General features: G+C 40.2%; 1 protein-coding gene across 3 annotated transcripts in view; it reads right to left on the reverse strand.

Moving 5' to 3' along the window:
• ccdc88c (coiled-coil domain containing 88C) overlaps positions 1–24,376 on the reverse strand; it is a 53,467-nt gene that overhangs the window by 21,228 nt on the left and 7,863 nt on the right. For all 3 annotated transcript variants that reach the window (XM_058614754.1, XM_058614753.1, XM_058614755.1), the window contains exons 3-16: positions 20,939–21,047; positions 9,997–10,066; positions 9,448–9,506; positions 7,281–7,364; positions 5,635–5,778; positions 4,910–5,142; positions 4,305–4,386; positions 3,924–4,082; positions 3,538–3,684; positions 3,215–3,365; positions 2,910–3,091; positions 1,511–1,648; positions 1,145–1,429; positions 257–1,054 (exon numbers count right to left, since the gene is read on the reverse strand). In XM_058614754.1, the coding sequence (XP_058470737.1) occupies positions 257–1,054; positions 1,145–1,429; positions 1,511–1,648; positions 2,910–3,091; positions 3,215–3,365; positions 3,538–3,684; positions 3,924–4,082; positions 4,305–4,386; positions 4,910–5,142; positions 5,635–5,778; positions 7,281–7,364; positions 9,448–9,506; positions 9,997–10,066; positions 20,939–21,047 (2,641 nt within the window). The remainder of the gene's footprint in view (positions 1–256; positions 1,055–1,144; positions 1,430–1,510; positions 1,649–2,909; positions 3,092–3,214; positions 3,366–3,537; positions 3,685–3,923; positions 4,083–4,304; positions 4,387–4,909; positions 5,143–5,634; positions 5,779–7,280; positions 7,365–9,447; positions 9,507–9,996; positions 10,067–20,938; positions 21,048–24,376) is intronic.

Raw genomic sequence — 24,376 nt, forward strand, 5'->3', positions numbered from 1 at the left:
AACACAGCTACATTTAAAATGCTCAGAAAAAATATAACCATGAGACCATGTGAGCTGAAATGATGGATTTGTAGTTGTTGTGTTCCATATGCCTAACAGTGATATATTGTAAGCTCTCCCATACTGACCTGCATGAAATTCTGCAATTACCATTATTTTACTCCAAGAAAAGAAATTTACACCTAAAAAATAATTTTTATTTTTTTTTTAAATGTTCATGGGGGATCAAGATGTGATCGTTTGTTTTCCCTCTCACCTCTCTTAGAGTAGCCAGAGTTCTCTTGTCAATTGTGGCCTGTTTCTGCAGCTCCTTGTTCTCCCTCTCCAGCTCTTTGCCTTTGACTGCCACCTCCTTCAGCCTATCCACTTCCTTACTCAGAGTCATGCCCTCCTTCTCTACTGTCGCCAGTCGTCTGGTTTTCTCCTCCAGTTCCGTCTCTTTACCTTCTAGCAGAGTTCGGTATTTCAAACTCTCCTTTTCCAAATTCTTCCTGCCCTTCTCGGACTGCTCCAGGTCCAGTTGGAGCTTCTTTCTCTCCTTGTCTCCTTCCTCTCTCCTTTTCCGCTCCGCCTTTAGATCTTCTACTTCCCTTCTCCATTCCTCCTCTCGGTTTTGTGTCTCTTGCTTCTCTCTCTCCAACTGTTCCGTCTCATCTTTACTCCTCTCTATTTCCTCCTCTAAGCAACGTTTCTCCTGATTCAGAGTTGCAATGTTCACCTCCAGCCTTTCTGCCCTCTTCCTCTCGGTTTGTGCCTCCTCTCTGACGTCCTCTAGCCTCCTCTCCAGCTCCTGTTTTTCTTTCTGTGCCTCCTTATGCTCCTCCTGTAGGCTAGCCAGGCGAGTGGATGAGGCTCGCAGGTTTTCCAGGGAGCAGCGGAGCTCCAGGTTCTCTTTTGTCACCAGGCCGTTCTCCACCTCATGCCTCCCCAGCTGCTGCAGCTGTTGCTGGGCCTCCTCAGCCTCCCTCTTCAGCCTATGCACCTCCTGCTCTAGGGAGGAAACCTGCTTCTCTAGAGCCTCTGACCGCTCACTGCATGCCCGCAGAGACACCACCTGTAGGCATGACACAAACCAGTACATATTATATGCTAGTTTTTGCAGTATAAACACAAAAAATCATGAATTCATCAAAATTAGGATTACTTCTCTGTTCAAAGTGTCCCTGCTCCGTTCCAGCCTCGCCGCCTCTCTCTCCGCCTCTTCACAGCGGGCTGCCCTGTCCCTCAGCCTCTCTGCCTCCTCATCGAGCACTTTGAGTTGAGATTCCAAACTGGCCAAACGGGAGCTGGTGTCAGTGATGTTCTGGTGCAGTAAACGGTTCTTCGCTTCTACCTCGCGGACCCTCGCCTCACTGTTAGACTGCGCGCGCTCCTGAAGAGACGCCACTGCCTCAGACAGGTGCTGCTTCTCACTCTCCAACTCTGAGATCTGATTGGATAAGACAGAGCAAACAAACAGGTTCATTTCAGTCTCATATTTATCCTGAGTGTGTTTGTGTTTTGTTATTACCTGTCGATCCTTTTCTGCCCTCAGCATGTGTAGCTCTCTCTCCACACACTGCTTTTCCTTCAGTATTTCCTCTCCCAGAGATTCCATATCCTGATTGGTCAATCTCTCCTGGTCCAACAAGCCCTGAAAACGCTCCAACTAAAAACAGAAAAAGTAACATAGATATGTCTAATAGACAAATTGGAAGCAGTTGCAACCCTTTTGTTATGATGTTATAACAGGTAAATGATGATCAATACCAATAAATGGACCAATAACAGTTTCTGTGTGGCCCCTTGTTATTAGGAAGTATAAACACAGAATTTACAACAGTTAGGTTATACAAAAACTAAATAAAACTAAAAATAATAAACTAAAATAATAAAGTCGGCAAAAACAAAACCCTCTGTCCCAAAGTTATTGTTGGGGCCCTTTTGTATTTGTTCTGTCCTACCACACAGGCCGTGGGGAAGAGGAAAATCAACAAATGTTTCACCAGTTTCGGGGTTCAGTATCAGCAGATTCAATGTAGCTTGCCACCCAGCTCACTCTGGGGAAGAATCTCCAGATCTCTGGAAACCTCACCCGAAAGGATGCGGCTGGGACCTCCTTTAATGATGTCACCAGGACAAAAAACCTGACCGAGGGATCAATCTATAAATCGGTACTTCACCTCGCCAGATCGGCAAACATACTCCTGTCTCTCACGCTGCTCCGGTGCCACAGATTTTAATCCTATTCTGATCGGATAGCACATGAGGCAGCAAATATAAACATGACCGCAAACAGGAAGTGATGACAGGTCGATTTCAAAATAAAATGAATTATTTATTTATTTCATAATAAAATAGATTGCTTTCAAGATTTTTAAAGACTTTATAATGACTTTTTAAATGAATGTAAGACAGCCTTCGCCCCAATCTGCCTTTTCCTCAAAGGCTGTGAAACAGTGGAACAAGCTCCCATCTGAGCTGCTGAGCTTGAATTCACTCACTTCATTTGCAAGAGAAGCAAAAACATGTTTTTTAGATAACCAGAGATGTACGCATCTGTGATTTAAGTGATTTATTGAGATTATTGATACGTGATTGACTTGTACTGTATGCACGATGAAGGTTGCACCTTATCTGAATGTTAGTTGTGTGTTGAGTTGTGCTTTTTTATATCATATCAGTACGTATGCTGTCGGTATGCTGTCAGTTTTGATGTCTAGATAATGTATTTGAATGGTGTATTAACCTGCACTACATATATCTTGCACTTTGATCCCTTCCCCTTAGGACTACAGATGGAAATTAGCTACTAAGCTACAGTCTGGTACAAGCATCTCTTCTGTTTTATGCATAATGTAATTGTACACTGCCCTGATAAATAAAATGAAATGAAATGAAATGAAATTAAATTAAATGAGGCCTCTCACCTTCTTGCTGAGACTCTGGTTTTCTCTATCCAGCTCCTGTGTGTGGAGCTGCTGCTCCTGCATGAGGTGATTCTCCTCCTTCAGTCTTTCTATCGAGGCCTGCAGCTCCCTGTTTTCCTTCTCCAGCTTCAACACTCGACTGGAAACGCACTCGTTCAGCTCGTGGACTAACGACTTACGAGCTGCAGCAGAGACAGTAGCTTGGGTTATGACAGAATATGCGACATATTTCTGAACACACAAACTGGGGAATACAGAGAGGGAGATAGGGAAAGTTGTCAGGAAAAAAGAAGCTGGAGTCTTACTCTCTGTGTTAGTGTTGTCATGGTTCTTGCTCAGCTGCTCCAGCTCCCAGCCGAGATGAGCTGACTCGTTCATACTCTGTTTGTGTCCGATCTCCAGCAGCATGTTCTCCTCCACCAGCTCCTCCAGCCTCTGACGTTCATTGTCCCTTTCCTTAACACACACATACACACACAAACAAAAGATTAGCAAACAAGTCCACATATTCTAAAACAGAATTCATGTTATCAACTTCTTTGAGATTCACATCGACATGGACAGAAAAAAATATTTGCTGACATTTTTCTGGTCAAACATCAGAGCAACAACAAATGGAGTGCTTTACCATTTCCAGGTCATGTATCTTCGCTCGTAGTAACAGGTTGTCTTTCTCTAGTGTATGAAGTTTTTCAAAGCGCCCCCTGGAGGCTGAGAGTTGTTCTTCTAGCAGCATCTTTGTCTCCAGCAGGGTCAGGTTGTCCTCTCGAAGCTCCTGTACGACCACATTAACAAACACACACAGCCAGTGTCAGATGCCAGTTCGGTCAGTTCAGGTTCATATTGTGTTTAAGTCTCCACTTTGAGTTAAAAGGTCTATGCATTGTACAAACACTGCATAGACAGTCATCTATGTAACAAACTAAATGTGTGAGTTATGGCAATTTCAACAACATACACGTGTCATAAGACTATTATGTGACTAGTATGTAGTAGGAAAAACTGTGATTGTACCTCAACTCTGGTCTTGTAGAAGTGAACATCGTTGAGTTTTTCTTTACATCTGGTCAGTTCAGTCTCCACTTTATCCACCCTGGATGCTTTTTCCCTCATTGAGTCCACCTCATCCCGGTAAACTCGGGCCAAACGAGCCTCACAAGTCAGGGACTGGTTCTAAAACACACACATGGAGCATTGTCATCATCCTCATTAGCATTATTATTTTCCCATAATGATAAACCATGTAATATATAAGAAAAATAGCACTCTTACAGCATTTTTCCACACATGCTTAAAGGTTTTGCACAATAGTCACCATCTAAAATCATCTCACTGTCTGTAAACTCATGTGTGCACATACAGATCTGACACTACAGCATAGAAATTGGTCCTGACCTCTTGTTTCTGCCTCTGTAACTCCTGATCCAAGCGTTCCACTTCATGTTTTGAATCCATCAGTTGTTCTGTTTTCTCTTCTCTACACGCGTGCACACACAGAAACACACAAACAAAAATAATTGGTTAGCTTTTGTTTAGTAAGCTTCGCACATTGGCAAACGATTAACAGGGTATTATTTATGTATTATTACAAACCTACAGTAATACAATTCCCAAAACACATCAAACATGTATATTTTGTATATGCCCTGTGGTTTATTTATAGAAATAATCCAGATGGTTTACTCTGCAGTGAGTAGAAGTAGGATTGTAGAGTTCATCTCCAAATACATGGTTCCTCATGTGATTACATAGTAGACTGATCAAAACAAGACAGCGTAATAAGCTATGCTGGGACTATAATGACTTCCAGCCACTGCTTCTGTCACAACACTTTCAGATTTAAAGCAGTGAAACAAAGAAAGTGTGGACTTCAAGGTGCAATTAGCGGCTGCTTTAGTCTGTGTAAGACACATTAGTATCCAATCAACTACATTAGACAGATCAGATCTTCATTCTACTTTAAACCCGCACACAGTCTGCGCTTTCCCCCACAGACTTACAATTCTTGTCTGTATTTGCGGAGCTTGGATTTGGTGTCAGCGAGCTCCACAGACAGATGCTGTTTCTCTTCTTTGCTCAGCCCAGACATAGTCACAGCCACTCCTCTGTCGTTAACTCCCACTCTTCCAGAACTCTGCCCTCGCTCTGGGCTACTCATACCCAGGTTCCTGCAGCCCTCCTGCGGCTGCTGACTGAACAGGTAATCCCTCTCCTGGGTCAGATCCAAAATCACCTGAATAGCAGGATTCACGGTTAACCATTGATATAATGCTACAAGAAGACCTCTGTCAATATGTAACATTTCCCCACAAACTCTGTCTGTTCATATATATATATATATACACATATATATGTATGTATGTATGTATATATGTATATATATGTATATATATATATATATATATATATACACATACATATACACATATACATATGTATGTAGATATAATATTTAAATTATAATAGTTAGTGTATTTCATTCATTTATTCAATATAATAAATGATTATCAATGCAACAGCCTTTAAAATCAGGAAAAGTCATCACAGATACCTTAATATCCAAAATCTAAGACCATATCTTGTCTCATGTCACGATCGAATAAAAGTATCGATGTGTTGGCCAGCCTTACTCTGGACCAATTTTTATTTGTCTTATTGTATTTATTTATTAGTGTTAATAAAATGACATTATCAGCAAGGCAGTGGTTCTTGTGCGTCTCTTTACCTCGATGGCTTTGTCTCTCTCGTCAATCAGTTGCTGTAAAGATGTAGCCATGGTGCGAGACAGAGGTTCCAGCTCATCGTGCCCAAGCTCTGTTCCTTCCTCCAGCCAGGAGAGGTCAAGGACATTTAGCTGGTTATGTGTGACCTGCAACGTACACGCAAACAAAACGGACACATATTCAATGATCTAGTGCTTTATTGTATTTTTTTCTATCTTTTTAAAAACAAATTGAGCGTTTGTAATGATCTGGCTCCAGTATGTGGATGACTGTTTTACCAAAACAGTGTTTCTGAAGGATCAAGCCATTAACAACATTAAGTTCACAAGAGAACAGGAAGAAGATAAGCAGCTGCAATGTCCTGGAAATCCGCTGACAAGGAGCGATCATTTCTTCTCTATCTCCACCTTTGCTAATATAAAAAGGTCCATTTTAAGGTTCGTCCTTCACTCAGCAAAACAATGGAGGGTGTTACGTCGATAACGTCTTTAATCCTTCCTGATTATAACCATTTAATGTATTAAAGTTGCTAACAGATAATTCCTTTGGTTAAACTCTGAGTAAACAGAGCTGTCAGAGTATAGAGCTCAGCTTCTGATCTAAGAGAAACTTCCAATATCCCACACCACTTTATCCAGTCAGGAGTCAGAGCTCCACAACGAGGCGGTCCGCTCTGCTCATGAGGTTAGGCTGTTTGTCAATGAATCAGTGCCCCACCCTTCCACATGTGTTCATAAGGTGACAACGGAGACGGGAGTGGAATGTTAATGGCAGCAACAGACAGGAAATTAAATGACTAACAGCAGCTTTAATTATTACATAAATTCAATTAGTGTATAAAATCAGAGAGGAAACGATTGTTTGTCACAAGAGCAAATGTTTACATTCTGACAGCCAGTACAGTAGAATGTTTGGATTTTTCCCACCGAATGAAGCCCTTGATCAGCAGTCGTGGATTTCACAGGAGAGCCCAACTCTTAACATGTGGATGGATATTTATATTTATAAGATGGAGAATAGAACAGCATACAGCTGCAGCTACAAAAAGGATTTGTTTGTGTTGCATTGGTAAAAAAATGATTAACAATGTAATGCCACACAGGACAGACCTGGTAAAATACACTGTATATGTGTATGTGTATACAGTATATCCTGTAGAATATAAATGTCAATAACCAAACAACAACCAAAATCACTCCCTGTATGTAGATGTTTGTGTTATGTTTCTTTCTTTATTAAAAAAGGATATTCAGGTGAACAATTGACATGGATGTACATGCTAATGTTTGTGACTGAATGTCAATAAAAAGTAAAAAAACAAACCAAAAAAACCCCAAGAATTAAGTGACAAGAAACCTGTCCTCTTCATTTAAAAGCATCCTGGATGCCAGAAATATCTCAGGCATCATAAAACAAAAGAAGATGTGTGTGAGTGAGTGAGTGAGTGAGTGTGTGACACCCTCATGAGCCAACGTGACAGAAACACTATATCAGTGAAAGTTTCCTATTATTACTCCACTGAAAGTGACGAGTTTAAAAGGTCATCAGAGCAGAGCAGATGGTAAACATGTGTTTATCAACCTTGGAAAAGCTAGTATGTAGTTTTTACCATGATGACTGCATCATTCTATTATAGTGCTATACTGACCTCCTGGATGTGAGAGACGATGGCAGCCTGGGTCTCGATGTCCAGCAGCTTGATCTTCTCTATCATCTCCTCCTTACGCTCACACTGACCATGGAAGCACACACACAGAGGAATACAATGAATAAAATTGTTTGTTTTTCAAAATTAAGATAAGACCCAAAATTTAATGGAGATTAAATTTATTTATTTATTTTTATTAATGTTAGCTGCACAGTGGAATTTAGAATAATGGCAACTAGGGCTACAATTATTAATAGAGTCATTGATTACAAAATGAATCGCCAAATATTTTGATCATCATTGATCCTTGTTTTTCTTTAATGATTAAAACAGGTTCTCTGTTATTACAGCTTCTTAAATGTGAATATGTTCAGGTTTCTTTGCTCCATATAACGGACAAATCATTAAAAAATACTTTGGTTTGTGGACAAAACAAAACATTTCAGAAGATAATTTCAAGGTTTGGGAAACACAGATCAACATTTTATGAACCAGAAAAGCATCGACAGATTAATCGATGATGAAAATAATTGTTAGTTGCAGCCCTATAATAATAATAACATTATAATGCGGCATCGCCCTCTGTCTTTCCACTCATCCCAGTAAGACCAGAAAAGGTAGGGAGGGGGACAACGGCAGGGAAGACGGAGAGAGAAGGAGGTAGATTAGTAAGTAGGGGGGTGAGGAGGGGAGATACAGAGCAGCCGTAGGCAAAGGAAAACCAGCGAGACCTGGGATAAAAATAAAAAATACACATGTGGTAGGTTCATAGTGATGGGAGAGGTTGACACAAGAGACAACAAAGACCAAAATGAGCAAACACAGACAGAGAAAGCCCCTGCACTCCTACCTTATATATCTATAGCCACTCCTCTTTACTTACAGGTAACCAAGTTAGCTCTCAGCTCACCTTCATGGCTAAATCTCTTGCTGGTTTGGTGGAGGTTGTTTCTTTGTTTTTTTTATGAATCTAAGCATACAGTGTTAAAGCATTAATCACAATTAATGAAGAGTGAAATTAATGAAGCTGCAGCTGCTGAGAGACAGCGAACAAAAGCTGTGCAGCTTCTTTGTGTCACAGAATCTCTCTGTTTGTTTCATTCTAGACTATTTGCATATTTGTTAGGTTGCAGCCTGATTCGTTTGTCTGTCTATCCCTGATCAACTAAACTGGAACTGCTGCAAGGGGCAATCGCTGATGCATTGATATTTCTGCAGTAGAAATGTGTAAGCTCAGGCTTAATATACTCCTTTTTAGATGTGAAATAATGTAAGAAATCTGAAAGTCTAGTCCATTTGATTCCCTATCAAGATACACTTTACATTGTTTATAAAGATTTAAAAAGTGCTGTGACTTGCAAATTAACTATTGAACTTCAGCGACTTATCTTTGATTGAACCTCTTTCAGGTTGCCATTCTTTTACCTTTTATTCTGCACCGTCACATCTCGGGCTGCAACAATTAATCAATTACTAAATGAATCAGAAATGATTTTGAGAATCTATGAATCAGTTTTTTAAAAAATGAAATCAATTTACCCCATTTCTCAGCTCCCTAAATGTAAATATTGTAAATATTGTTGATCCGTACAACAAATAAACTATTCAAACTATCATTTTGACTTTTGAAAACATCCTTATTTTGAGGTTTGGGAAACACAGCTCAACATTTACTGACATTTTATGGTACTAATTCATTCATTCATTTGTCCCAGAATCCCTAGAATAATCTATAATAAATATAATCACTAGATGCAGCCCTAATTAAATCTCTGAATAATTGTAATTTGTATTTTTAAACACTGTATTGATTTCTTTGTGGAAAAAAAAGATGAATAAATAAAGCTGCCTTGTCTTGCCTATATAAACTCTTACTGCAAAGAATCACCCACATATGTCATTCAAATAACAAACGATATCCATTAGCGGTCCAATAATCCTCATGACTGCTGTTTTAAGAAACCATTAACAGGACTCTATGTGTTTTTTTGAATCTTGCAGTTCCACCCACAACCAGTCCCACCCTGCACCTTATCACAGGACACACTGAGCGGCTGTGCTCAGACATGCAAAGCCAAACAGACACACACAAAACTTCCTGGGTGAGAGTGGGTGGCACAATAAACTGCTGTGTGTGTTCTGTGCTGTGTATGTGTGCATGTGTTACCTGAACAGCACAGCCGAGTAGCAGCAACAAAAGTCTTTTCAGTTCTTCCATACTCTTAGCTGTAGGGAGACAGAGTGTTTGTTAGTGGGGGGTGGGGGGGGGATCACTCCATCATAAATCATAATACAGGTGAACATAAATGAAACGAACAAGTCGCTACAAGAAAAACAGGTGAAAAAAGCATCTTTGAACACAGCGTGTGAAGAAATGATCTAAAGGCTGCCTGTCGGTGCCTGAGGCCGTGTCACTGCACACTACGCTCAACCAAACCCTTTGTGTTTCTATTTGCAAAAATGGCTTAATGGTGACTCAGCAATAAACTTAATTCTCCAGAAGACCATTTTGCAATGATGTCATGGCAGAGGAATCAAGGATGGAGAAAGTACATGAAGAAACATATAAACACGTTTTTTTTCTACTTGGCACTTTAGGGTGGCAGAAAAGCAACAAGATACTGTCAAGGGCCGGTCAGTAATTCAACTTGTGTAGACTATTAATCTCTAAATTACACGTGAGAAGGCAGTGGAAATATGCAGGACTTTGTGTTACCTGATATTGGATCCTTGGCGATGCAGAGAATGTTGGGAAGGGGCATAACGATTAACTGCTGTAAGTTCTCCTGTAACAGATTAGGTTTGACGGGTTAGGAGAGAGCAAGTAAATTATAATGATGATGTTCTGATAAAACAATGGACCTCAATCTGTAGCCTAATGGGAGCCCTAAGGTGGGCCCTGGTCACAAGTCAACACCTGTCTTTGACACAGCTAAACTGGAGACTGAGAGATTCTGAACGTTGTAGTGAACAATGTTTGAAAATGGCAAAAAAAAACTATTATATATACACATTACATATATATAATATGACATAATAATCACAATTTTATATAGCACTATTAAAAATGCAGACAGGCAAAAGAAAAAACAGGATAAGGATACTCGGGGATAAAAACAAGACACAATCAGAACACCAAATAATAAATCAAAACAAAAGAACAATCGTTCTGGGATAAAAAGATAAAAGAGTAAAAGCAGAGGTCTTTTTTTCAGTTATAAATAATTTTTCCATTTTTATTGTGAGCTATGGAGTGAAATATCATCACAAAAACTGTTATTCTAATATCATGAAGGGGTATTGTGATATAAAATTAATATCCACGCTCCTATTGAACAGTTGATTCTTCCTTGACCAGCCCCCTCCTGGCCAGAGTAGATGCTCATTGGCCCCCAGGTTGATCAAATTGGTGACCACTGGGTAAATGGGTGACATCACATAAAGGCAGGTGAATAAAGATGGGTTTTAAGAAGGGATTTAAAGAGTCCACTGAATCTGCGAGCCTGATCTTCTCAGGTAGGTTGTTCCAAAGTCAAGGGACCCTGACAGCAGACTCCTTTAGTTCTAAGCCTCGACTTTGGAACGGAAAACAGATTCCCACCTGAGGATATATGCAGTCAACATGTCTGCAATATAGTTTACAGACAGACTCATATGTGGTTTAAAAGCAATCAGTTGCACAGGGAACCAGTGGAGCGAAGCCATAATTGGGGTGATGTGATGGCATCTCTTAAAACCTGTGACAACCCTAACTGCTTTTGAACCAACTGGAGGCAGGAGAGTGATCTTTAAGGGCGCTTTCACACCAGAGCTGTTTGGGCCGCTTTAAATGGACCAGAGTCTGTTTCCTCGGATAGTCCGCTTCTTTGGGCAGGTGTGAAAGCTCATCTGAACTCTGGAGCGGACCAAACATGCGAAATCTGGTCTGCCTGAAAACGTGGGTCTTAGTTTGCTTGCAAGCGAACCCTAGTGTGGTTTGCTGACAGTGCGAGATGCAAACGGACTATCCAGCGAACCAAAGACAGAAAGAGAGGGAATGACGATAGCTCGCTGCCTCGCCTGCTGCTCATACTGGGTTTGAACACCAACATAAAAACAGAAACCCAAGAGTGCATATATTTGGTTGCTCTATTGTTTGTTTTTGTGGTGAACAAGCCAGCGAGAGGGGATGGATTTATGTTTTCAGTCCTGGACAATCAATGCGCCGGGTTTTATTTTCCTCATGCTTTTTTCTTCCTGGTCAGTGCTGGTTTCTGGCAAAACTGCCCCAAATGAGCGAAAAGTGAACCAAACCAAATGAAGGTGTGAATTTTTCGGTATTCTCTGCCCACTCAAACGGAGTCCCTCAGACTATCCTGGTGTGAATACATCCTAAACCACTCTCCCTACTGTCTGTTAGCAGAAAGCTTTGCAAGATCAGGGCTGCCGACCCCCGGCCAGGTACCAGCTATATAAGATCAAGGTACTGATGGTGTTATTTAAGTCATTTATCATGAATTTTGGAGTGGCAAGAATTGAAAAACACAGAAGCATGCAAAATGGATGCCGACCTGGCCTTTTTGCTGTTGTATCTTTGGGATTAACTCTCTGTTCTCTATGTATTTGCACTTCCTTGCTGTTTGCTATCGTTAAGGCATTAAATGCATAAAATATTTTATGAACATGACGTCTGTTGCTGATTTGTTTTTGGTGGGAGGTTGGCTGTTCTTCCATCGGCATGGGCATGGCTCCACGGCTTGAGATCACTGGCTCCATTGAAAACAAATGCACATGGCCAAGAGAGGGGAGCTGAGGGATTATTGATATGAGGAACTCTGATCAGTGGAATAAACACACATCTGCCACATGGACCATGGTACTTATTTGCGGAGCATAGCGCACAACAGCATAAAAGCAAGGCACAACAAAGCTGTACACATGAATCTCAAAACACAAAGTTAAGATTTATTATGTTACTTTGAACAATGTTTTGGTTCATTGTGGCTGCTATAGTCTACATAATCAATGGGATACACTGAAAGCAGGGACTGAAATGAAAGATTTGTAGTGTAACATTGTCGTTGTTCTTCTGCTGTGTCCTGTGATTCTGCTCTGCTGCCTTGTTAGTTTACGGCGTGACAGAACTGACAGTGTCTGCCAAAAGGTGTTTACTCTTCAACTTTGGTCCATTCAAAATTTTGTAAAACTAAATCAAAGTCCAACCACTTACTGACCCAGACTCAGTTGTGTGTATGTGTTTTGTGTGTGTGTGTGTGTAGGCAGGCAGCCAACAGGAAACACCCTCCTGTTGACACAGACATGAAGGGAGGGAGAGAGAGAATCAGGAAAGAAACACCCCACTAGGAGGGAATGCTTTCCATTCCAGTATATCCTCTGTTGTCTCACAAACACACCTGACTGTCCGGGACCAAGAAAATTCATGACCAAATCCAACTAAAAGAATATTTGATGATGTGTATTTTATGAAACACACTGGCAGAATCAGTAGAGCTTGGAATAAAGTGTCTTCATCAATAGTTCAGATAAATCAAGTTGTTTTGAGATGAGGAAGAGAGGTTAATGATTAACCGACAACGTCTGTTTCATTTTGTATGCGTGCCGGGCCTCACATGCTGTGTCACTATGTTTTATAACAGCAGAGGACGTTCATCAACCAAAGCACTAAAGACGTGAGCAGTCGAAAGGTGCAGGTAAACATGCGGCAAGATGAAAAGGCCTCTGAACTGTGAGCTGCACCTGCACTGGGGTATACATTAGATAAATTTATATTAGATTAGATTAGAGAATGCAAATCTAAAATCAACCAGCGTCACTAGAGTCATGATTCCAGCAGAGGAGCAGACAGTGTGACTACAGTAACGGTGCTACAACTTAAAAACCACTACATAAAAAAGGGCACTCAACTGACAGTAAACTTCCACTGCGACAATCCTGGTAGAAAGTGAATTTGACCTCTGCATTTAACCCATCATTTTTCTTTTCTTTTTTTTTTTTTTACACACACTAGAAGTGGGAAGAATTTATCTGCATCCGTAGAGCAATGGGTGATCGGAGACCTTGCTCAGGGCCACCCCAGCCCTTGATCCGTCCCTATATGAAGTTCTCTGCAACTTGACTACTTACTGCTCTGTTTAACTTTAACTTTTTACAAATGGTTTGGGCTGCCTTATTTGTATATACAGTATACAGCAGTTACTGCAGCACAATAAGACAAGTAATAACAGGCTGACATGAGCAGATTTTTCAAACAGGAGGCTCATTGTTTTATTAGGCTACTATTTTTAGTAGTGATTTGTCACGGCAATATAATATAATCATTACTAATGTGTCACTAATCTACAACCTTCACAGTTCAAACAGAGATAAAGCTGTAATTTCTGTTATTGTTTCTCTTATATATTTATTATAAATAATGAAACAAATATTGGATTATTAACTTGTTTAACTTTTTTTTTTTTAAATACGCAACTCTAGGTTACAGGAAGAGAGGCAATTGTTGGACCTATTGTTTTGAGGACACCTTGATGGATCTGATGGATCATCGTCTACATGTCAAATGTGAACCCCAAAGAGAAGATTCACAATTCTATATGGCCTGTTGAAATTAACTTTGGACTTAAGTGTCTTTTGCAACTTGCAAGGCAAATAAAAGCACTATCAGCTTACACTACAGTTCAGCTGAGCTGCAGTTTTGAGCGACTGAGCGTAGCGGTAGAGCAATACCTGTAAGATAAGGTTACACTGACTGACCTATAAACCAGAATGTAATGAGAGAACATGCCAGTCTCTCCCTCTCCCTCTCTTCATCTTAAAAACACAGACACACAGAGAGTACAGTGTGAATAAAACATGTGGGCTGGCTACCAGATGTCTTCAAGGCCTTCAGCTCAAAAACACTGACTGGAAACTTCGCCACAGGCTCAACTACAAACCCTGAACTAAGAAATAAATCTACAGTGCTCTCAAAGAGCAAGCAAGCGAGCATGACACTCTTTATTTTTCAATCAGCCACTACCATTAAATGACAATGTGTGATGGTTTAAAAACCATTAACTAAACCAGAAGACTACTTCAACAGCTTTGCCGTTTTTAGTTTGCCCAAATATTACTAGAGAAAAAGTCCTGTTATATTCTGAAGAATCAAAAGGGTGCGGCCATGTGCAACACTGCACATAATTATACTGTAGGGTTTATGTTAGCCAAGGCAGAGCATTTGTGTGTCACTCAGAGTCATCTTAGCAGAGGCTAGGCTACATGCAGTACAGTATATTGCAGGAGGGCAGTAGTGTATTGAACAAAGTTTGGAAACTGATGCACTGAATGACACAGCAAACACAAAATTGCCACAGGATCACTGAATGCCCAGGAAGCTTGTTGTGTGCAACTTCTGACCCCCCAATGATGTCACACTACGTATCTCACTGACAGGGCAATTAAAGCCTAACTCAGGCCTGACCCAGGGCTTTACCATCACAACCATACCGTACTGTACCTACACCCACAGTCTCCACCCTGACTGGACCATACCATTTTACTCTGGTAAACTCAGGGATATAGAAAATATAGAACATTTTTTGGCACTATTCCTATTGGAAATGCACAAAAATGTCCCATACCAAACCAATCCCTTTAACTTAGTGGAAACAACTCTAGGTCCATATTACAACTGTTCATTGTCATCATTATTAACACGAATGGGTTCATCTTCTATAAGCATATGGATATGAAACATATAAATGTCAAGCATGAATAAAATTTGTCCGTAATAATTAGAGCAATAAAATATGTTACTGTTATTATTGTATTAACACATAAGTTGCTCACAAGCTCTGTCATTTGTTTGGATCGGTGCTTCTATTGGGACAAAAGGGATTATGGCTTTACTGCCATGTCTAAGGTCAGCGCTAACGAGCTGGTTGTTCATTATTGATGAGGCAGATAAAATTACAGAATTCTCTCTGGCTATTACCATCTGTGCACATAAACACACTGCCAAGCTGTCAGCTACCATCAGTGGTATGTCTCTTCACACAAGTACAATGCGTGACAGTGTATTCAAATACACTACACTACAGTAAATGACAGCATGAGTGTGTGTGGTTGGTAGCTAAGATCCATAGATATTCTCCTGCAGCAACATCAACAGCACAGTCTAAACCTTACAATTGACAAGGGGTCAATACAGCTTGTTTCAGTGACCTATTTAGACACACACACCAACACACACCATGGCCCACTAATCCATTGGCCTCTCATTTCTGATCCAAGATCAATAAAATGGTGTCAGCTAGAAACAGATCTGAGTTTCTCTAAGCCATGGGGTTCTGTGTTGGAATCTCACAACTTTGTCTACTATAAAATCCAAATGAAAATCTGCTCCTGACTTCCTGCGGCGCTCCGCACGGGTCATTTATGACACATCAAACCATATTTATGCAAGCAGTAGCCCAACATCAGCAGCATTTTCTGATGTAGTACTTTCTATTTGGATGCTGAAAACAGGAATTATAAAGTTTTTGATGTGATATACAAGTCACTGAGTAAGAAAAGCTAATAGAGGTCATGTCAAACTATAGTTACCCAGAGTTCCCACAGTGTCTATACACTCCCCATCTCTTGCAATGTTAACAAAACAATAATAATCCTGAATACGGATCTATGTGCCCTCCAAATTATCCCAAAAATGCTATTAAAATCCATTCTTCAGTTGTAATTAAACTTATAAAAAAAAAAACAACCACTGCATGCAACAGGCTTTGCATTACAGAATGCTTTGCATGTAGGGTTGTACAAATATAAACAATACCAGTACCTTACATTTAATACCGGTAACCAATGGTGCTTTTTTTGTTACTCAACTCTCTCTCATGAAATAAGTCCAAACCTCTCCATTTTAAACAGGCTTGTGCACGCATTAGTAATCTACATCCATTTCCACACCCAAACTATCATTTATAATTAGCATGGCCTATCCTTGTTTACCAGCTGCTTTATCATCAAGTTACATTGTGCCATTTGCCAATGCCATCTGTGGTATGCACCGACAGGTCAGCACCAAAAATCTATCATAGGAGGCGAGAAAAAGAGGTAGAAAACTATTAAAATGATATTATGATACAAATGATATTTCAAACATGGGTAGGTGGTTGATTCATGCAAATGTTGTGCGACACAAACAAATAAACACACACACACATAGTGGTAATGACATGTTTTGACTAAGGTCAATGTACACATAAACCACCCAGCTACTGTGTGTGTGTGAAATAGGCCAGAGAAAATGTCCAAAACATCCCATTTAGGCTCCATGCTTTGTTCTGCAGTTCCCACGGTAACCAGGGGGAAACTTAAGTGAGTGGGGATGGGACAACAGACAGAAAGAGTTCAATTCTGTTCAACTGATCAATTAAGGGGTTCATAGTGCCGGTGTTTCACTGGACTAGTTGAAGGGAAAACCCAGCAGAAGTTGGAAAAGAGTTATTCTTTGTATTCAAAGCATTCGGTATCAGGTTACTCTTCTTTGTACAACAGAGAGGGAGCAGAAGGGAGGTGGAGGGCACCCCTCCTCTCTCTCTCTCTCTCCCTCCCTCGAACACACACACACACACACACACACACACACATGCAGACACAAAGAGTTATTGCTTTGTCACTGGGGAGACTGTGAGGATTCACTGGACCAGCCAGTGTCTGCTGGGACATCAACTAATTAGAAGAAAGCCAACGCCTAGCCCCAGCTGGGTGCATGTTTGTGTGTATTATGGTTTAAAAAAATAATTTAGACTCCTTCCTCCATTTGCACACCTTAACCTGAACCATATTTTGCCCTTTAATCCACACTCAATAAAACCGATGTTTTAAGATTAAAGCTTGAGCTTTGGCGGGACAACCAAACAGAGTCAGACTTGTCTTCATTGTTTGCCTCCTGTCATTGTCATGCCAGTGTGAGGTCTCAGGCTCAATCTAGAGCAGATTTTTGGCAACATTCATCTGCTCCTCAATCCTGAACAGTCTCCTTGTTCCTCCCTGTCTGAGAATCTTCCCTATAGTAAAATGCTGCCACCAACAAGCTTCACTGCGGGGACGGTATCAAGACAAATTGCTTAAAAGGCTGCTCTAATATTTCAAAGTTGGTTGAAACAGATCAGAGAAACATTTTTCCTCACTCAAGTCAGTCTTCTCGATTTAAATTATGAAATGGTTTCTCCATCTTTGCAGAGGAATGCTGAAGTGACACCTGGGTTCTTAGTCACCATCCTGACCACAGCTTCAGTTTACTCTTGCCCGAAGACTTGCTGGTGCTAAATTTCCATGTTCAAAGTCCAATGAAATGGCTAATTGCTTCTTTGTGCTAAAGGTGGACTTGAAACCCAATCACATGTCGAGGAAAACTGAAGCAAACATGATACATGGGAAGAAAACAGCAAATATGCAAGCAACTGTTTTACATGGGTAAACCAGCTAAAGAAAATGGGGGACTGGCTCCATTCCCATTGACAGCAGTGGGCAGCAGTTTGTCTGTATGTGGTTTTACTCCAGTGAGCTGAGCTCTTTGTCACAAAAGCAGGCTGTAACGAACCGCAGTGGACGCACAACAAAAAAGGCACCATGGAGAGCACTAACAAAGTTACAGCGGAGACACAAATCCTTCACGAAAAATGTGCAGACTCCATGACCAGGCTGCCAAAATTAGAGCAGTGTTAGAGGACAAAATTAACACACTGACAAGGATGTCATTCTCACGCCTCTGTCAAACTGAGCTGCGGCTAATTAAAAAAACCTGTTATTCTATTGCAGTCATTTGACCTGGGAGGGAATGACACTAGTATCCAATACCCTTGCAAACAAAAGCCTGCAGGAAAGGGGCTTAACTACGCAGCAGGTAGAACTTCTATGATCTCTAAGGGGATCCCATACACTCCCCCTCACAGTCTTCACCAGGCCATGGATTGATGCCTGCTGACCTCCACACTGCGTTTCCAGTCGGCATCTTCATCCCTACCATAAAGCATTAACTGGAGAGAAGCTACATGCCCTCTCACCTCCATCAGACGGCTCTTCTATCAACTTTGGTTGTGAGAATGGCAGTGGTTGAGCAATAGCTATGGTTACGGTTGCAAAATTTCTTCATTCCGAAAAGATTTTGTTCCAATTGAAATGTACAATTCCATAATTTACATGCACACGCATCTATCAAGCATTCAGTGTCATCTAATTCTCCACAAGTACAAGCAGAAGATGAAGCTAAACTTCCGCTTCAATAGTAAACAAATGCAGCACATTTACTGTCCAATATAATTACATATCATTTTCTTCCTTTTACGTGGATCAGACATGTGATGGCACCAAACTAGGAAGTCACGATTGGATTGACATATACCAGCCCTCTCATTCAGAATAAAACTTATTTCCGAATGGGCTTTATCAGATTAGAGTTATCGGATTGGCATGTTTACGCGACATATTTGTATCCTGCTTACTTGCATCCATGTAAACATACAGTATCTAATGTCATTTCCCAGCAAAATTGAACATACATGCAAATTGCTGGACATCACAGAATCTCAATGTCCCAAATGAGACATTATCCACTCTGTTGAATGACATGACATTGTGAAATGGCAGGCTAAATTAACAAAAATAAAAAGTGGCTTCCTTTATTTTCACAGTCTTGCAGCATTTTAATGTCTGTGCCAAACCCCACCATTCTGTATACTTTTGTTCTGTTTTGTCACAGTCACTGAGGCTCATAACTCTTTGAATTAAGGGGTGTAAACACAAGTGTTTGGTTGAGTGTGTTGTAATGGACTGTGGTTAGAGATTAACCATGGACAGATTAACCCAATACTGACCAGAATGACCTACTTCGTGGGTATTGGGTAGGCTAAAGAACGGGGGGGAAATATCTAACTGCAATTTCTTCTGACAGATTTTGGCATTTGGTTTTGATATAATGTTTTTTTTTTATTTAATCTTTAGTTCAATATTCACTGTGATAGATTTAAAATGATGGAAATTTACCACACGAATCACCATGTCTATATTTCTAGCACAGAACATGGATAATAAAAAAACTGCAGTCTTTGCAATGTTGACAATGATTTTTTTTTTTTAATTGTATGCACAACGGCCTCTACCACGACTACCACAGAATGTTGCAAGAGATTTAAACAGCAAACAATTATAAGCAACCACTGCACAACAGTAGTGCACTGCCACCACTGCGTGAGGTTAGAGCTTAGTCAGCATGGCATAACTGCAGCTCAGCCAAATCAACTGCAATTGAGCTCCTTATCCCCGATTCATACCAAAAACACACTGTGCACATGCACCGACGTGCACACGCATTATTTATGCCTGTGACCACTCGCTATGATAAGCTTTGAGAGGATGGTCTCCTTACATAACACTAGATTCAGTGTCGGCCTTGGGGCAGTTCTCACTATTGTGTTCTCCCCTATATTCAGTCAGCAGTGGTACTCCACCCATGCTAAATTGTGAGGGCTGAAATTTCACACAATCATTAATATGATCTACATCCACAGAGGTAGAGAATGTGGTGGTGGTGGAGAGTAAAAATCTAACTTCAGTGTTATTCTGTACAAATGCCACACTGATCATGGCATTTGTTTCCAATCATCTGCACACGCTGTGTTACTTCCTGCCTCAATTGATCAATGCTGATTATTGGTCAGTCAGCAAGCACAATAAAGAACGACCGGTCAGGGTGATCCCCGCTGAGGATGTTCGTTTGTGTCACCCTGTAAACCGCTCACTCATCCTCGCACCAAAGTCCATGGAAAAAAGAATTGATTTTACATCACAGCACACTGGAGTTGTAGATCCACTGCTGCCTCCATCACTTAGTTTGAAATTTGAATTTAGAAGTCTATTTAGATTTTCTAAATGGACTTTGGTGTGGGAGAGTGACCAGTTACTTCATTTAGTTTTCAGTCAGAAAAGAGGTTAAGTAGCAAGCATTTTCTGAAGATCTGTTTACATCTTTATGAGGTCCAAAAATGTACAAGCCTATCTTTGTAAGGACATTCGGAGTTAAGACCTGGTTTTAGGGTTAGGGTTAGGTTACGGATAAGGGCTTGGCACTTGACAATCACAACAATCAGTTGTGATTGTTAAGGTAAGGGGCTAAGGAATGTATTATGTCTATGATGTGTCCTCACTAAGATGTAAAAAAAAAAAAAAAAAGTGTGTTTTGGAAGCCACGTTTTCAGTTTTCAGTGTGGTTGGTTCCCAGTGAGTGGTATGAATTAAGTCAGCATTGACTATGTGTTGGTAACTTGCCTAACCCTAAGCACTTTTGAAAAGCTGAACTGTCGTTTTGAAGATACAGTTCCAAGGATACTAAAACTATCACCACCAATTATAAAAAATAATAATAACAATTACATATTCAGTCAATAAATATTTTTTCAATAAACTCTCCTTAATGTTAGACACTGGACCTTTAAACCTGAGGAACCCAAGAGCAGTTGTTGAAAAAGTGGGTTTACAGAGAATAAATATGCAACAGTTTAAGACTGAGTGTTACCGGGATTGATAACAACAAGATGCTGAATGCAGCCGAGCATTGTGAGCCATGAACATAGCTGCAGATTGTGTGTGTGTGTGTGTGTGCGTGTGCGTGTGTGCATGCATACCTGGTAGTACGTCCTGATGTGTCTGGTGAGAACAGTCAGGTTGTGGAGGCGCAGTGACACATCATTGCTCACGTTCTTGTTCAGCCTCTGATTACTTGGACTGGGGTCACTATGGAGACACACACACACACACACCACAGGAGCACACAGATTGATGTTATTACAGGCTATTTGAGACAAAGATAATTACACACACACACACACACACACACACACACACACACACACACACACACACAGGTTCCAGATCCAGGGTAACTATTGTGCTGGAGAAGGATTTATACACACACACAACACATGAGGTTTTGCCAGACTGATATGCATATGAACAGGGGGAGGGTAATGTGGTCTGGCTGGCCAACTATAATAGTCCTGGCATTAGTTTCCCACTAGAGTACAATTCAACCCTACTATGTAGCCTTTTTTAATATTAAAGCTGGGATAAGTGACATATATTTCGGTATTATTGATCAATTATTCAATTATTCTGTGTAACTTCTGTGTAACTTCTGTCCCAAAAACACACAGTCTTTCCTCAAACCTCAGGTGAGCCTGCAGAGCTTACTGAAAGGATGCCTCTAGGTCCACATTCTAACTGTTCTCTTTCAATATTTATTTCAGTATCTCACTACACTACCTCACTCAATACATATAATACAATAATATAACACATAATATCATAAATAGGCATCCAAAAATAAAATTGATTCTTGTAAAAATTGTGATTCTTATCCTCAAAGTTTCAGTTTAGATTGGTAAAGAACTGCACGATTGCAGCACAGTATAAAACAAAGACTGTTTGTTTTTTATGTTTACAAGTGAGTCAAAGTATGTCATACGCTCACATTACTTTTTCAGTTTATGTAAACATGTTTTCTTGCATTTGCTTGTGTTCACATTGCCTTTTCCCAAATATATAAGCTACCAAATCTGTCAAACAATTTTCTCTGATTTCATGAAGACAAAACTAGCACACAACAGCAAAGTAGACCATCAAATTAGCAATTAATTTTGGATCAAAAATGACTTTGAATTGGAAAGATTCACACCCTCATTATTGATAAATATCATTAATATGAAGCTCACCCCTAGGGCTTAGGTATCAAACCTCGATACTTTTGTGGTATCGACTGGGTAATGAATTTCCTCTGTATCGCCTGATATTGAAAATGTTTATGTTAAAGTTGACATCATGCTTTTTTAAACATTTTTTTCATTTATTTACTTGCTTCTTTTATCAGTCCGTCTAATTCCATTTTACTACAACCAACACGTCAGCCCCCGTTCGATGCATGTGCTTCAACTGAAACTTGGACCATCTCAAGTTTCAGGTTGCATCTTCAAACAGAAAAAAAAAAAAACTAAAACTCCCCCAAACTTCCACTTTTCACATGCAACATTTAGCAGCAGATTAACATTTGTACCTTCTCTAAACAGATTGACTCACTTCTTACCGGATGCATAGATATGTTATTGCTGTCTGTTATCTACATTTCTTCCTTGGTGTTTTACAGCAGGTGACATTTATAATGTTGTATTACTGCCTTTCGCACACCTGTAGATATGTTTCCTCTGTCGCCTTTTGTTCTTCTTCTTTGGTGTTTCATGGCAGTTAGCCAAATCTAAATATAAATACGAGCTCTTTTACCACTCAAGGTTATAAAAACTGAGATGTACCCAAACATCTGCCTTCAGGGAAGACCGAGCAGTTTGAATTAGTTTTACTTCTGTTTTTATTGCTCCCAGTCACGAAACGGTCTCTCCATAGCACGTATGTGACAACACACTCAAGTCAGTCACAACACTTCTTTTTCTTGTTCTTGGCAGTGAGGAGTATCTGTGGAAACAGACACCACTATGCTATCCATGGATTTAGATTAAAAAAGTTTATAAAAAAAATGTTGTTATAGGATAAGAATACATTTATTTTGAATCTGTGGAAATGAATAGTAGTTTTTGCACCCACTGCTTTTTCTAGTCTCATTCACAGTCAACAAATGAATCAAAACAGTCAAATGACGACATCCAGATTAAATTGCAATGCAATTTTACATATGCTGTCCCAGTTCAGCATTTATTTTCTTGAAAGGTCAGGGAGATTAATAGGTTTACGGAGTGACTGACTGATTATTCACTAGATGATTCACCAACTGTCTCTGAGTGGCTTTCTACCAACAGTCCTCATCCTGACCTCCTCCGTAACCCACTTTCACATAAACCCCTATAAAAACCCCAGTAAACACCCAACCCCCCCCACCACCACCACCACTCCAGTAAACCCAGCCTACATTCAGTGTGTGGAGTGGAACAATAGTGAGATTATCATTGTTTCAGAAGACAATACCCAACATATGGACATGTGGTAGAGTATGGAGTGGACATATAGCCGTCTGGATGGATGAAGACTGAAAGTGTTTGCTATGAACAATAGTAGTTTAATGTGGCCAACGGTGTCTAAATGGTTTTCTTAGAGTTTTACACTTGGACAAACATAAATACCATATTTCCTCAAATTATAACCGGGATTTAAAAACCGGGATGCAAAAAAACGGCCATGGGTATATAGTGCAGGTTGCTGACATCCATTAATTCCATGGTGGTCTATGGCTAAATCGGGGTATACAGTATGTTATCGACGTGACAAGGGTCTCTTTCTGTTATATGTTGATTTTGGTGCATCTTAAATCATGGTTAGATATGCGGTTCATTGAATGTACTGAAGAGTAATGTTTAAAGGCCAAATCCGGGTCGTAAAACACAAGTTTTGTTGCTGACGTAACAAGGGCGTTTTTCATACTGTGCCTTACTGCTCATAGCGTTGCTATTGTTAAAGAGATTAGGTGTGATGTTGCTGACTAGTTTACACCAATGTCAATATTGCCAATAAATGACCCCAGTATGTTCAAACTGACATAGTGGTAGCGTGTCTTTTGGATCTTTTAACAGCAGTTTACTTTTACCTGGAGTTTGGTGCATTAAATGCTTCATGCGACCTAATATTTGAAGGGAATTAAACATTAAAGGCCTGCCGCCATCATAGGCCTCCTTCAAATAAAGGCTTACTGCCTTTTTCCATGTGTGGAAATAAATGTCACTATGTGGGTATTTATGGTAGGTAAATCTAGGGACTGCAATGGTGGATGTGTTCCTGCATTATCATCATGAACACATGAAGACAGTCCCTAACAAATACTCCTCGGACAAATGACTCTGTAATGCAAAGTCAGGTTTTTATCTGCTTCATCTCTGATTAGCATTGGTGGGAATGCTAATTACTTCTTCATCTGCTTCATTTTTGGCAGCGATGTGAGGTCCATGTCATTTGTGGTGCATTTGTCAACCCACTGTTTCTATGAGCTTCATTCATTCATTCAACATTGTCACTGTATGTTTCCCTGCAGATTCAAGTCAAGCTATGATAACAAACGGGTGTATACA

This window comes from Solea solea, chromosome 18, assembly GCF_958295425.1.
Source record: "Solea solea chromosome 18, fSolSol10.1, whole genome shotgun sequence".
In the NCBI taxonomy this organism is placed as follows: domain Eukaryota; kingdom Metazoa; phylum Chordata; class Actinopteri; order Pleuronectiformes; family Soleidae; genus Solea; species Solea solea.